This window comes from Salvelinus namaycush, chromosome 35, assembly GCF_016432855.1.
Source record: "Salvelinus namaycush isolate Seneca chromosome 35, SaNama_1.0, whole genome shotgun sequence".
Taxonomy (NCBI): Eukaryota; Metazoa; Chordata; class Actinopteri; order Salmoniformes; family Salmonidae; genus Salvelinus; species Salvelinus namaycush.
The window spans coordinates 31671217-31683353 of NC_052341.1; the positions used below are offsets into that span (position 1 = coordinate 31671217).

The following is a 12137-nucleotide window of genomic DNA, read 5'->3' on the forward strand; positions in this document are numbered from 1 at the left end:
AGGGCCTCTGGCGAACGCCAGAGAAGAGCAGGGCAAAAAGAAGAAGATTGAAATAAAATATTGGAGGAAAAGGCATGCGTTAGGTTTTTGTTGCTTCCGTTGTTGTCATTTTCCTACATCTTATTGTTGCTCAGATATTAAAATATGCTGCTCCGCCTTTTCAGTTGCCCCTTTTTTTAATGTATTTTTTTTTATTTAACTAGGCAAGTCAGTTAATAACAAATTCTTATTTACTATGACGGCCTACCGGGGATCAGTGGGTTAACTGCCTTGTTCAGGGGCAGAACGACAGATGTTTACCTTGTCAGCTCGGGGATTCGATCCAGCAACCTTTCGGTTACTGGCCCAACGCTCTAACCACTAGGCTACCTGCCACCCCTTTATTGCAAATATATTTTTGATTTTTGTGTTTGGAATATACCATCGGTCAACTCTACCTACTTTTTTGTTACTAAATCATATTGAAATGATAGATTTATTAAAAACCACAATTGTATATTTCCTTTACATTCAAAATATCAAATTAAACCTTGTTGAAGCAAGTTCTTGTGCAACTAGTTAATCACCCTACTTGTTAATTGGTGAAAGGCACATGTCCTGCATTTGCTTGCCCTGCTCTAAGGCCCTGGAAGTGGTAAGAGCCTGGAAAGCGCTAGGGACAGGAGCATGGTTGTGGGGCCCGAATATTCAGAGGAAATGATCTCAAGATAATAATGTTTCAGAGGCGGAGGACAGAGAGAGCAGTAGGGGGTATGGAGGCTTTAGGCCTTGCGTAGTTGATCTTCTCACACAGAGAGGTCAGGAGGATTTAACAGTGGAATCCTCCACCCTCCCATCTTCAATATTATTGGACAGAAAAAAAACAGAAAAGGAAAAACAGAAAGAAGACCCCACGTAGATGTCACGTCCATGTCAAAATGAAGACAAATACATTTCTTTCTCGTATCCTCCTTCCCCCCTGGAAAGTTGGGTTGGAGAGGGGACTGTCAGTATCACATGGATAAGTGACTGTTCGCTACACTTTGCTAAGCCTGCCCTCCCTTTGTGGATGTTGTGTCTTGTTCTTTTTTCTCCCCCTCTCTCTTTGTCTCTTTCCTTCCTCACTTTACCTTGTTGTAGCCAAAGCTTTTCAAGCTGCCAGTTCGACTCTGGGCATCCTGGAGGGACTGCAGAGCCCACACACACATACACACTCATATACAAGTGTGCAATCTGGGAGTTTTGTAATAACAATACTTTTTGTTGTCTATATTGTTGTGTATTTTTTTCTCGTTTGTTGCTTGTGGGAAGACTTCTCTGCACTGAGAAGCAGCACTTTATTTTATTTTTCTCGGTTCGTGTTTTCGCTTTCATTTCTTGTGACCGGCACAAACTTTCCTGAGAGAGGAAGCTGCGAGGAGCTGCTGAGAGTGGTGGAGGAAGCTGGGGGATCCTCATGCTGTTTTGGGGGAGGTAGAGGGCAGGCTAGGCCCCAGACCCTGAGCCACATCTGTGGATCCTCAGACATAAATGTCTGTGGATCCTCCAATCATAAAATCCTGGGAACAATGGGCCACTCGTGTCGCAATGAGGATGCCTCGGTTTGAGGGACACACACATGCCCAGCCGCACACTCTTCAGCACTTTGGGAGAAGAAGAAGTGAGGGCTAAGAAAAGACAAAGAAGAAGAAGTGGAGGAGGAAAAAGAGTGTGAAGAAGAAAGGGAAGGCCAGTGGTTTTGAACGCTGTAGTGAGGGAGGAGAAGTGGGGGGCAGGTGAAAAGTAAGCGGGGGGTCATGTACCCGAGTGAGGGCGTTTTAGCGGGGCCGGAGGAGAGGGGAGCCAAAGGAGGAGTCCTTGCCCCCGGGCTCCCCCTCCTCCACCAGATCGGCTGCTGGCATCTGAATCTCAGTGGCTGGGTGAGTAAACCACACTCCCCTACCGCCTTTCTCTGTCTCTCTTCATCTCCCTTTCTCTCAATTCCTGTTCTCCATCACTTTTTGATTATGTTACCGTTGAACTTTGAGGTTCAGATGATGGTTGTTGTGATTAAGGGGGACCCAGATGGGTATTCCCTCTCCTGTAAGTGCAGGCTGGTGGTCATCTGCTTTAAAGCTTTTTCCTTTCAAATATTCCTTTTTGCTTCTATTTTTTTTTTTAGGTGGCTGTGTATGTTTATGTGCGGGGAGGGGAGGGGGTGTTCTTGATCTTGGCGTGTGTTTGAGAGGTGTGTGTGGGGATATGCTAATGAGCAGTGTACATTTACAGAAACAGGCCAAAGACAGAAAGCAGCATTTGCCATTTTGTTTTAAATTGCTATTCAAATCTATAAACAGTTATTTACTAATGAATTAAAATGAAAATAGTTAGTTCAGTATTACTTTGTATTATTTATCAAAAGATCATACCTTATTATCCAACTGAATAGTAATTCCTAGACAAAGCATTATTTGATCATGCTCGCGTCTAACCATGAAATGGAAAATATAATTGAAATAACCCACAAATTAACATATTCCTCTCTTAATTTTGCCGTCTAATTCAAAATTATAATTGCCTCCTCTTTCAACTGAAAATGTAAAACGCTGATTGCATTTCAAAAGCTGATGACAGAACTAGTGTAGCTCCTGCACTGTAGTATCACTGCTTCTAGACACCACTTCAACTCGGGTAGGAAAGCTCAAGAGATGATTACATTCTAATGGGGAAGTGTAAACACATATAGCACATTGCTCTTGTATAAAACTCAATATGAAATACATTTTAGACAATTATTTATTAAAATCACATTGACAAAGTTATATGGAAGATATATATTGCAAAATGTAAATTTGACAAATGACAGACTTCAATATGTATGAATGAATGAAGCGAGATGGAGAATGAGAGCAAAGGCTTTGGCCCAGATACATTTTTTGTTAGGTCCTGTGATCAGCAGCAAGCATGTCACAGAAGCAAAGTGAATAGATTAACTTTTAAATATACTGACTCGGTCTCTAGAGTAAGATGCCCTTGGAGTGGGCTGATTTTTTTCTCCCTGTCTGGAATAGCAATACTGATCGCCCAGCACTTTCCTAAATTCTTTCATTTTTTTCCAACACAGCATTGAGATATTACTGAGATAGTATTTTAGTGCAAACACAACAGTGAGGGTTGGTTCCACGTCTAAATATGGAAAATATTTATGTATTTAATGCTGCAGAAATGGTCCAGTTTTAACTCAAATATGGTGATCTAAGTTAGTGTGTGTATTTTTATTCTGACACTGTATACTCTTAGGAAAAAAAGGTGCTATCTAGAACCTAAAAGGGTTCTTCGGTTGTCCCCATAGGAGAACCCTTTGAAGAATCCTTTTTGGTTCCAGGTAGAACCCGTTTGGGATCCACCTGAAACCAAAAAGGTCCTACCTAGAACCAAAAAGGGTTCTCCTATGGGTACAGCCAAATAACCCTTTTGGAATACTTTTTTCTAAGAGTGTATATACAGTATGTTCATAGAAGATTACGCTTTAAGATATTGTATGTGTTTCTCTGCTCGTTTGACCCCAAGGTGATGCATTAATGAAAATATAGCATCGTTACTAGGATTTGATGTGTAGCCTGCGATCTGTATCTTTGTGAATGTTCACTTTGATCTCCATCACTGCTACAGTGAGAGGGAAAAATGTAGTTACTGGCAACAGAGATGTGATATGGGTGTCGCTTGGAGACAATAATATTTTGCCTGGAGCGGGCACTCTTAACGCCTTAGAGGTAAACTTGAATGTGTTATGAAAATAAATCCTATCACGCCAATAAGACCTATTGTGATAGTGGACAATAATTTTGATGTTGCCATGTGTTTTGTTTTTGCACTTATCAGATAATGTAAAAGTCTACACACACAAACATGCTCCAATCATTCCCTCCCTCCCTCTCTCTCTTTCTCTCCCTCCCTCCCACTCCTCTTGCACAGTGTGTGTTTTCTGCATGGTGTCTCTGTGTGTGTGCTTGGATGCGGGCCACTGGCACGTTTTGGGAGGGGATCAATGCCCTGGCAGCTTTTTATGCTTGCTCTGGAATTTGTGGGCCTGCAAGGACCCCTATCCATCACTACGCTGTCAGCTCCCCACCTCTTTCCCTACCCCTCCCCCGTCCCCCTGCCCCCCTCACTCAACCCCACTACAGCTCATTAGAGCCTGCAAGGCGTTGTGACAACTCATCATATCATGAGATAAAGCATGGAGAGACGTGCAGGGCCCCCCAGGGGCTACAAGGTTGCCACCTTCACATTTTGTCTTGAAATTGCCCTGCAAGGTGCCACCAGGCGGAAATGCAAGGCCAACAGCTTTTCCATGTCCTGCTTTTCTCTCTCTCTCTCTGTCCTCCTCCTCTTTGTTTCTGTCTCTCACAGGGTATCCTCTTGTAACTGTCATTACCACATGCCTGTGGTGAAGCAGCTCAAAAAGTGAATTGACAAGTTTGATTTGTTTCGTAGACTAAATGATAAGCAATATTGTAAAAACCAAGTTATTTACTCAAATGTACCATTGGAACGTGAAATACCACTTGATAAAGGTCACACTTTATTTTCAGATCCAAAACCATGGTCAGTTGAACCATAAAGAAAGAAGATACCTAACCAACTCGGACAAGTTGTGTCCGCCCTACATCAGCCCCATTGCATGAGTGGCTGATGGGAATGCCTAGGGGTCAGGGGTCGGACAATGATGCTGAGTGAGTGTGACACGGCCTGGCCTCTCCGTGGCAACCAAAGGGCCTGCACACAAACACACAGGCCCTCGCTCCATCCACACAGCCCAGACACTAGTGAGATCACCATCAGGGGTCAAGACCCTGATACTGCGACTGTCACTCGCACCAAGGGGATTCAGCGTACGCACGCATACACTCGCGTGAACATGTACGCTCTCACAGACACACTCTCTCGAGGAAAAACAGTTGTCTTTCTTGGCAGTGTGAGTCTTTTTATGTATATTTATTTATAAAGTACGCTACAGTGTGTGTTTGTGTGTGCAGAGGTGTATGCACATGCCCTAGTACTACAGATCTTCTGTAAAGGGTTTAGCCATTCAGCAGTTGGAATTTCTGCGGGACGCTTTCTTTGAAATGGTTAATCAAGGTCAAGGAACAGTACAGTATACAAATTCATACAATTGTGTGTTGATTGTGTACCCGTTTGAGCGAGCGAGCGTGTGTGTGTATCCACTTTCTTGAACAGCTCTCTCGTGATTAGTCTCCTGGTATATTTCTGTCTATAGTAATACTGAAAGTGGTGGGAGTGATGGCAACAGGGCCAGGAAGTCGGCTTTGCTCCTTCCTTTGTAGAGAAACAGAAAATACTCCCACGTAGTTCCTTTGTTTAGCATGTGTGCTTTGTATAATGCTCCACTTGTTTGAGGAGCTGTGGTGTGATTCCGTCAGCGCCTGTTGTCCGAGGGTGTTAAAAGCAGGTGCTGCACCGAGGCCTAGTTTCATTTTAATGGGGGGAAAAAGCAGGTGCTGCACCGAGGCTTCATTTTAATGGACGGTGTGTGTGTGTGTGTGTGTGTGTGTGTGTGTGTGTGTGTGTGTGTGTGTGTGTGTGTGTGTGTGTGTGTGTGTGTGTGTGTGTGTGTGTGTGTGTGTGTGTGTGTGTGTGCACGCAGTGTAGGCTATATCTTATTTTTTGGGGGGGTTGGGACAAAACTGTATTGTTGATATGGTGTGAACCTAGTCTGTGTTTTCTGCAAAGGCCTGAACTTCAGGTGTGATAGGGCTCATATCAGTAAAACAAAAAATCATCCCGCCTCTCTCCATGGCTGTTCCACTTAAGCTCTGTGCGTGTGTTACAGTCCATATGGGCTCTGCACTGTAGGTGTTGGAATCTGGTATGACTCACCTGTTCTCTCTGTGAAAGTGCAAAAGCTTAACTCATGGGCTTGTCAGTGACGTCTGGACTCTAGGGCATGTAGAGGTGTGTGTGTGTGTGAGTCAACTTGACTGCACAGAATGTTTCACTCTCACACCCCTCTCGCTGCATGTGAGCATAGAATTGAGGCATTCTCCAGAGTTGTTTTAAAATAACTGCACTGAAACATCATTACAAATACTTCAGAATGCATTTATTCTTTCGTCTTGATACAGACTAACCTTCTCTGTAAGGCAGCAAACCTCCATTGCTGATGAATGTTTCTCTCTATGGGTGACATTACACCTCCCTCTTTCCTCCCCCTTCATGGGGTGGTTCTAATCCTCCCCTCAGTCACACAGAGAGAGGCTGGCCGCTACAGTAGCCAAACAGCAGTATTGTCCGCATGGCCTAGAAGCCATATAAACTGGAGCACTTGCGTTGTCTATTATTTGCCTGGCTCTGCTCGGGGCTTCTGAAATGGAGGCCTGTTAGCCCCATGTAAATCCCCCCCCCTCTCTCTCTCTCTCTCTCTCTCTCTCTCTCTCTCTCTCTCTCTCTCTTTCACTCACTCACTCACTCACTCACTCACTCACTCACTCACTCACTCACACACAGCTTCGCTCTCTCTCCCCCTTTCGCTGTCTGTCCTTCTCTCTCTGTCATCTCTTGCTGTCTCTCGCTCTTAATGCAGACTTGGTGGATGGGCATTTTAAACAGTCTCTCAATGGAGACAAAATAACTCATTTAAATGGCCTCTAAAGCCTTTCAGCAGAGGGAGAATTGACAACATTCTTTCACATCATTACTGAAGGGGGTAGAGGAGAGAAGGCCGTTTGGGCTACCTCGTCAGCTGTGTTTGGCAGCTGTCATCTCCCCATCTTTTTTTATCCCTCTGTTCAATATTTTTAGATTAGATATGGGGACTGTGGGGAAGAAACATGTTGATTTGTGTCTTGTATTCATTTTAACGAGTCGTGTACCACAACCAACCCCCCTCCCCCCCCTTCTTCTCTCACTCTCTTTCCTCCCTCTCTCCTCTCGCTCTCCAGTCTTTTGAGCTCAGGGCTGTGAATGAGTCCCCAGAGTCTCTCCATGTTTCCCAGTAGTTCTACTGGGTTCATTAATCCTTCATTGGGATCATGCGGTGTGGAATGCCCCCCCCCCCCCCCCCCCCCCTCTCCCTCTCTCGCCTGGCGCTACCCTTCCCCCCCTCTCCTCTCTACCCCTCTCACAGCTCCACTGGAAGGGAACTTTACCCACTCCAGCCTGGTACAGTTCAGTTCAGACCAATTCAGTTACACAGAAATGTATCTCATAAATTGCTCACAGTTGTTTCAGCCTATGGAGATGATCGATTTTCAGCATTAAGCTCTGCACACGTGTCTTGCCTAGGGCCCTCAGCTTTGCATTTGTATAGTTAAATGAGCATAGAGTCCATACATTATCCCTCTCTCCCGCTCCCACTTTAATGCATTTCAAAGTCTATTGGAAAATTGCCACAGCCAGGTTTTGGGTTGGTGCCTCGCCATGGTTAGGGCTGCTAATGAGTGTGTTTGGACTGCAAGAGTGCAAATTGAACTTGTGAAGGGAACATTACCCACACCCCCATTGCTCCTACTCCCTCCCTCCCTCTCTCTACACACACACAGACACACACCAGCTAGCTCACTCTCCTTTTCCCCAGCACACATCAGCCATGTTACCACAAGCCTGATTAGTGATGCCTCTTTGACTGCCGAGGGACAGAATATGAGTTGAAGAGCAAGACCAGCTCACCGCCAGTGGTTTAAACCAGAACACTAATCTGGTTACTGTGTGTGTGTGTGTGTGTGTGTGTGTGTGTGTGTGTGTGTGTGTGTGTGTGTGTGTGTGTGTGTGTGTGTGTGTGTGTGTGTGTGTGTGTGTGTGTGTGTGTGTGTGCGCGCGCGCCTGGAGTATAGGGCTGAGCTCTGGTTAACATGGCCCATGGCGGAGCACCCCTCAGCTTAACTGTAATCTTTGGGTAATTGAAAAAGGGGCCTGGGCCACTTAGGAGCACAAAGAGCAGATTACATAGCTAAAACTAATTTGGCAAAAATGTAGAAATGGATTTTCTCCCCTCTTTTATTACAATGCCCCCCTATCCTCTTTACCTCCCCTCCTACTCTACCCCCCTCCAAAACCAGACCCTGGGGGGGACAGAGAGGGGAGGGGTAGAGGGGTGTATAGCAGAGGGAGGAGAGGGAATCAGTAGGGTGAAGCACTAAGTGAGGGGTTGGATGGTAGAGGATTGCTGACTGTTGTTATAATGGGTGTGGATTTTACACATTTGGTGGTTTGCACATGATCGATCTACCCCCAGTAAGAGGCCCCCTTGTCATGCAGCCCCAGTCCAAAACTAAAATGACAGCCCTGCGTCTGAGATAGCATTACTGAGTCGCGGAGTGTTGCCGCAAAAGTGTTCTTAATTACCAAGCACACTATTTTCACTCTGCTCTGGCGGTTTGGCGCTCCGAGGGGGTTGATCATTTGATGGCTCTCAATTTTCTAGAGCTTTCTGAGCCATGTTGTAACTCTACTGCAGGCGCCTGCCATCTCTACCCCTAACCCAAATATTAATACACTCTTCTTTTGTTTTATTTTCTCCCCCTCTCCCCTCCTCCTCTCGCTCCCTCTCTTTATAGTCTAATAAAGTCCCAGTGGTACAGCACCCTCACCACGTGCACCCGCTCACGCCTCTGATCACCTACAGCAATGAGCACTTCACACCGGGCAACCCCCCTCCGCACCTACAGGGAGACGTGGACCCCAAAACAGGTAAGACAGAGAACATACACACACTACACTACACTACACTACATTACACTACATTACACTACACTTCCCCGTTGGGGAATGGTAAAAATGGTTGGGAAATGGTTAACACTCCAGCCACTGTTCCAAAGACACACAGTCTTCAAATCCAAATAGTGATATTCCAGCGACTAACATACAATAGCCACGAGATCTTCTCCCAAGGTCAACAAACAAGGTCTTTTGAATTCCTCAACAGAACACAGAAGAATTCTTATTGTTGTCCACATACAAAGGCTACCACTGCTGCCTATGCAACCACCATACACACACACACACACACACACACACACACACACACACACACACACACACACACACACACACACACACACACACACACACACACACACACACACACACGACTGGCTGATCAAATGTAGTTTTATTTATGGAAGATATAGCCCTTACAAAGCACAGCATTGCAGGGCCTGCTTTCTCTGACCAGGTGTGAGGTATTTCAGGGCAGACAACAGTCAGGGCTACTCAGACAGAAAGCTTATCTCTCCTTATGGCTGTGCTATTGTGTCTCTGGTCCTGCAGAAGTAAGCCTGTTGATTTGGCTCTGGCAGGGAGGGGAGGGTCACTATTTCCTCTCTCCTCTGACACTACAGGAGGAGGTGGGTGTGTGTGTGTGTAACTTCACATGCCTGAATGCTCCTCTCCTCTCCCACACACAAACACACACAACACACACACACACACACACACACACACACACCATAGCATGTGCCCCATCCGTCTGACTGAATTTAAATGTAGCATTCCTTCACGTTAAATGTCCACCAGCAATAAACATTTGACCTAGTAGGTCAACTCACTTTCAATATGTTGTACATAATATTGAGTTAGTGTTGAATAGCTTTGAAGGGTCTCTGGTTGTTTTGTTAGTGTTTTGAGGTAATAATGGTCTCTTATTATGATTTTCCTCTCAAAAGGGTGATAATGACCCAGCTGCTGTTTAATGTGCCAGTTAATGGTCTGCTTAATTGAGCTTAGTGTTTAATTAATTAACAAGCTATATTAAGACTTCAGCACTGGATGGCAATGGAGAGCAATGTTAGGAACTCTTTCATCTGAGGAGTGCGTCAGTCAGTGCCATTATGTCTATAGAACTAGGGCATACAACATTTTTGTTGTACCCTCCTCAGCTACAAATGTGTAATTTTTTATTTTATTTATTTAACGAGGCAAGTCAGTTAAGAACAAATTCTTCTTTACAATGACGGCTTACCCTGACCAAACCCTTACCCAGATGACGCTGTGCCAATTGTGCGCCACCCTATGGGACTCCCAAGCACGGCCGGTTGTGATAAAGCCTGAAAATGAACCAGGGTCTGTAGTGACACCTCTAGCACTTGGATGCAATGCCTTAGACCGCTGCGCCACTCAGGAACACTTAACGATCTATAACTTTTTAGAAAAATTGTTCTCAATTAGTTCGGCATCAGTTTTGAGAGACAAACCCCAGTGAGGGTGTGTCTACTTCTTGGATGCACAAAATGTTCCTTAGGCACCTGTCACTGAACAATGTCTATGGAAACCTTCCCATGGGGCCAATTTTCAAATACCTGGCTTGGCCCTGTGGCTTTGGGTATGACACACACCAGCAACACACCGGCTGTGGACAGATTCATGGGGCCAGGGTTAGTTCTACAGTACTCTTCATCTGGGTCCACTGTGGCCATATTGGCACCAGCCAAACAAAAACTGCTCCACAGCTGCACTGATATGCAGGCCAGGCAGGACCACTCTAAAATAATGCACCAGAGCAAATAAATGTCCCTCCGCTGTGCTGTCTGCCAGTGGAACTCAAACACTTCCGTTTTAACGCTCAACACCAGAAAAATGGAAAAGCCATCATTTCCTCGCCTTCGCCATTCCTCCTTTTTTTTATGACAGATCTTTGGAGGCCTAATGTTTTGGGTGGCCTGTCTGCATGTTTTATTTGCCTGTCAACTGCCACAGTAAGTGATTGCGACATTGGCAAATGTGTGATTGTTTCGCAGTGCCCTCTGTAGGACATCTCTGTCACTGTGCATCAGATGGGAAAACTACATCATTTCTGTCTCTGTTAAAAACGTTAGGAGGAATAGGATGAACTAATTCTGGTTAAAAGAAGCTGGAAACCAAGGGCCCCTATTTACAAGACCTACTTTACAATGTCATAAGCATGTCATAGATGTTATCGAAAGTCATAAATCAAATCACATTTTATTGGTCACGTACACATATTTAGCAGATGTTATTACGGGTGTAGCGAAATGCTTGTAAGAGCCTATGTCTGATAAAGACAGCTAGGCAAATACAACACTGTAGTGTCACCCAGTATATTAGCTATGAAACAAGCTGGCCATTAATAACTTGCAGAGACTGTTTATAACATCCCTTCATTCATGCTTATGACAGTAAGAGAACTTGTTGGGTTGATATGAAGTCAAACCCTGTTTATCCCCCCCCCCCTCTTTCTCTCAACACGTTATGACACCGTACCGCCAGACTCAAACAGCTTTGATCAGGACGTGTGATTTAGCACTGTGTACATGTGAGCGCAACCGCTCTTCCTCCTCCTCCTCCTCCTCTCCACCCACCCAGCGTCCTGTGATGTCGACTCTGTTCATTATGAAACTCACAAAGGAGGAATTTAACACTGACTGATGTTTCGGGGTCCATCCCTCTCGTCCTCTTTATTTGTCCCTCTACCCTTGCTCTCTCTACCCTTTCTCTCTCTTTCTCTCCAGGAATTCCAAGGCCTCCACAACACCCAGACATATCTCCCTATTACCCTCTATCGCCTGGCTCTGTAGGGCAGCTCCCCCATCCGCTAGGCTGGTTAGTACCACAGTAAGCAACATTTTATTATCCTCTTTCTCCACTGTCATCAAGCATGGTTTTTATTGCTCCACGCATGTGCTGGCTACAATGTTTATAACTATGTCTAGATGTAGATCTATTTAGTGGTTTGGATCATTAAGTATATCGTTACGGTATAAATTCAGCATCCCTAATGTAGATGATGTAATTTAGCAATAAGGCCCGAGGAGGTGTGGTATATGGCCAATATACCACGGCTAACAGCTGTTCTTATTCACAACGCAACGCCGAGTGCCTGGATACAGCCCTTAGCCGTGGTATATTGGCCATATATCACAAACCCCTGAGGTGCCTTATTGCTATTATAAACTGGTTACCAACGTAATTAGAGTATTAAAAAAAAAAGTTTTGTCAGCTATCAGCCAATCAGCATTCAGGGATAGAACCACCCAGTTTATAATGTCAAATGGTTCTTCGTCAGAGGCAATGTCTTCTGGTTTTGTTGAGTTTTCTAAGAGCTTGATTTCTGTATTTTCCTGACTGGTAACATCATAAGCAGAGTACATAGGGAAAGCTCGGTATCCACTTATCTCAAACTGGGCCCTCTCAGTTTTGATCAA

At 45.0% G+C, this 12137-nt stretch overlaps 1 protein-coding gene across 25 annotated transcripts in view; it reads left to right on the top strand.

Moving 5' to 3' along the window:
• Positions 1 to 12137, top strand: part of LOC120029841 (transcription factor 7-like 2) — a 95770-nt gene that overhangs the window by 69803 nt on the left and 13830 nt on the right. For all 25 annotated transcript variants that reach the window (XM_038975145.1, XM_038975146.1, XM_038975148.1 and 22 more), the window contains 2 exons: positions 8535 to 8667; positions 11445 to 11547. In XM_038975145.1, the coding sequence (XP_038831073.1) occupies positions 8535 to 8667; positions 11445 to 11547 (236 nt within the window). The remainder of the gene's footprint in view (positions 1 to 8534; positions 8668 to 11444; positions 11548 to 12137) is intronic.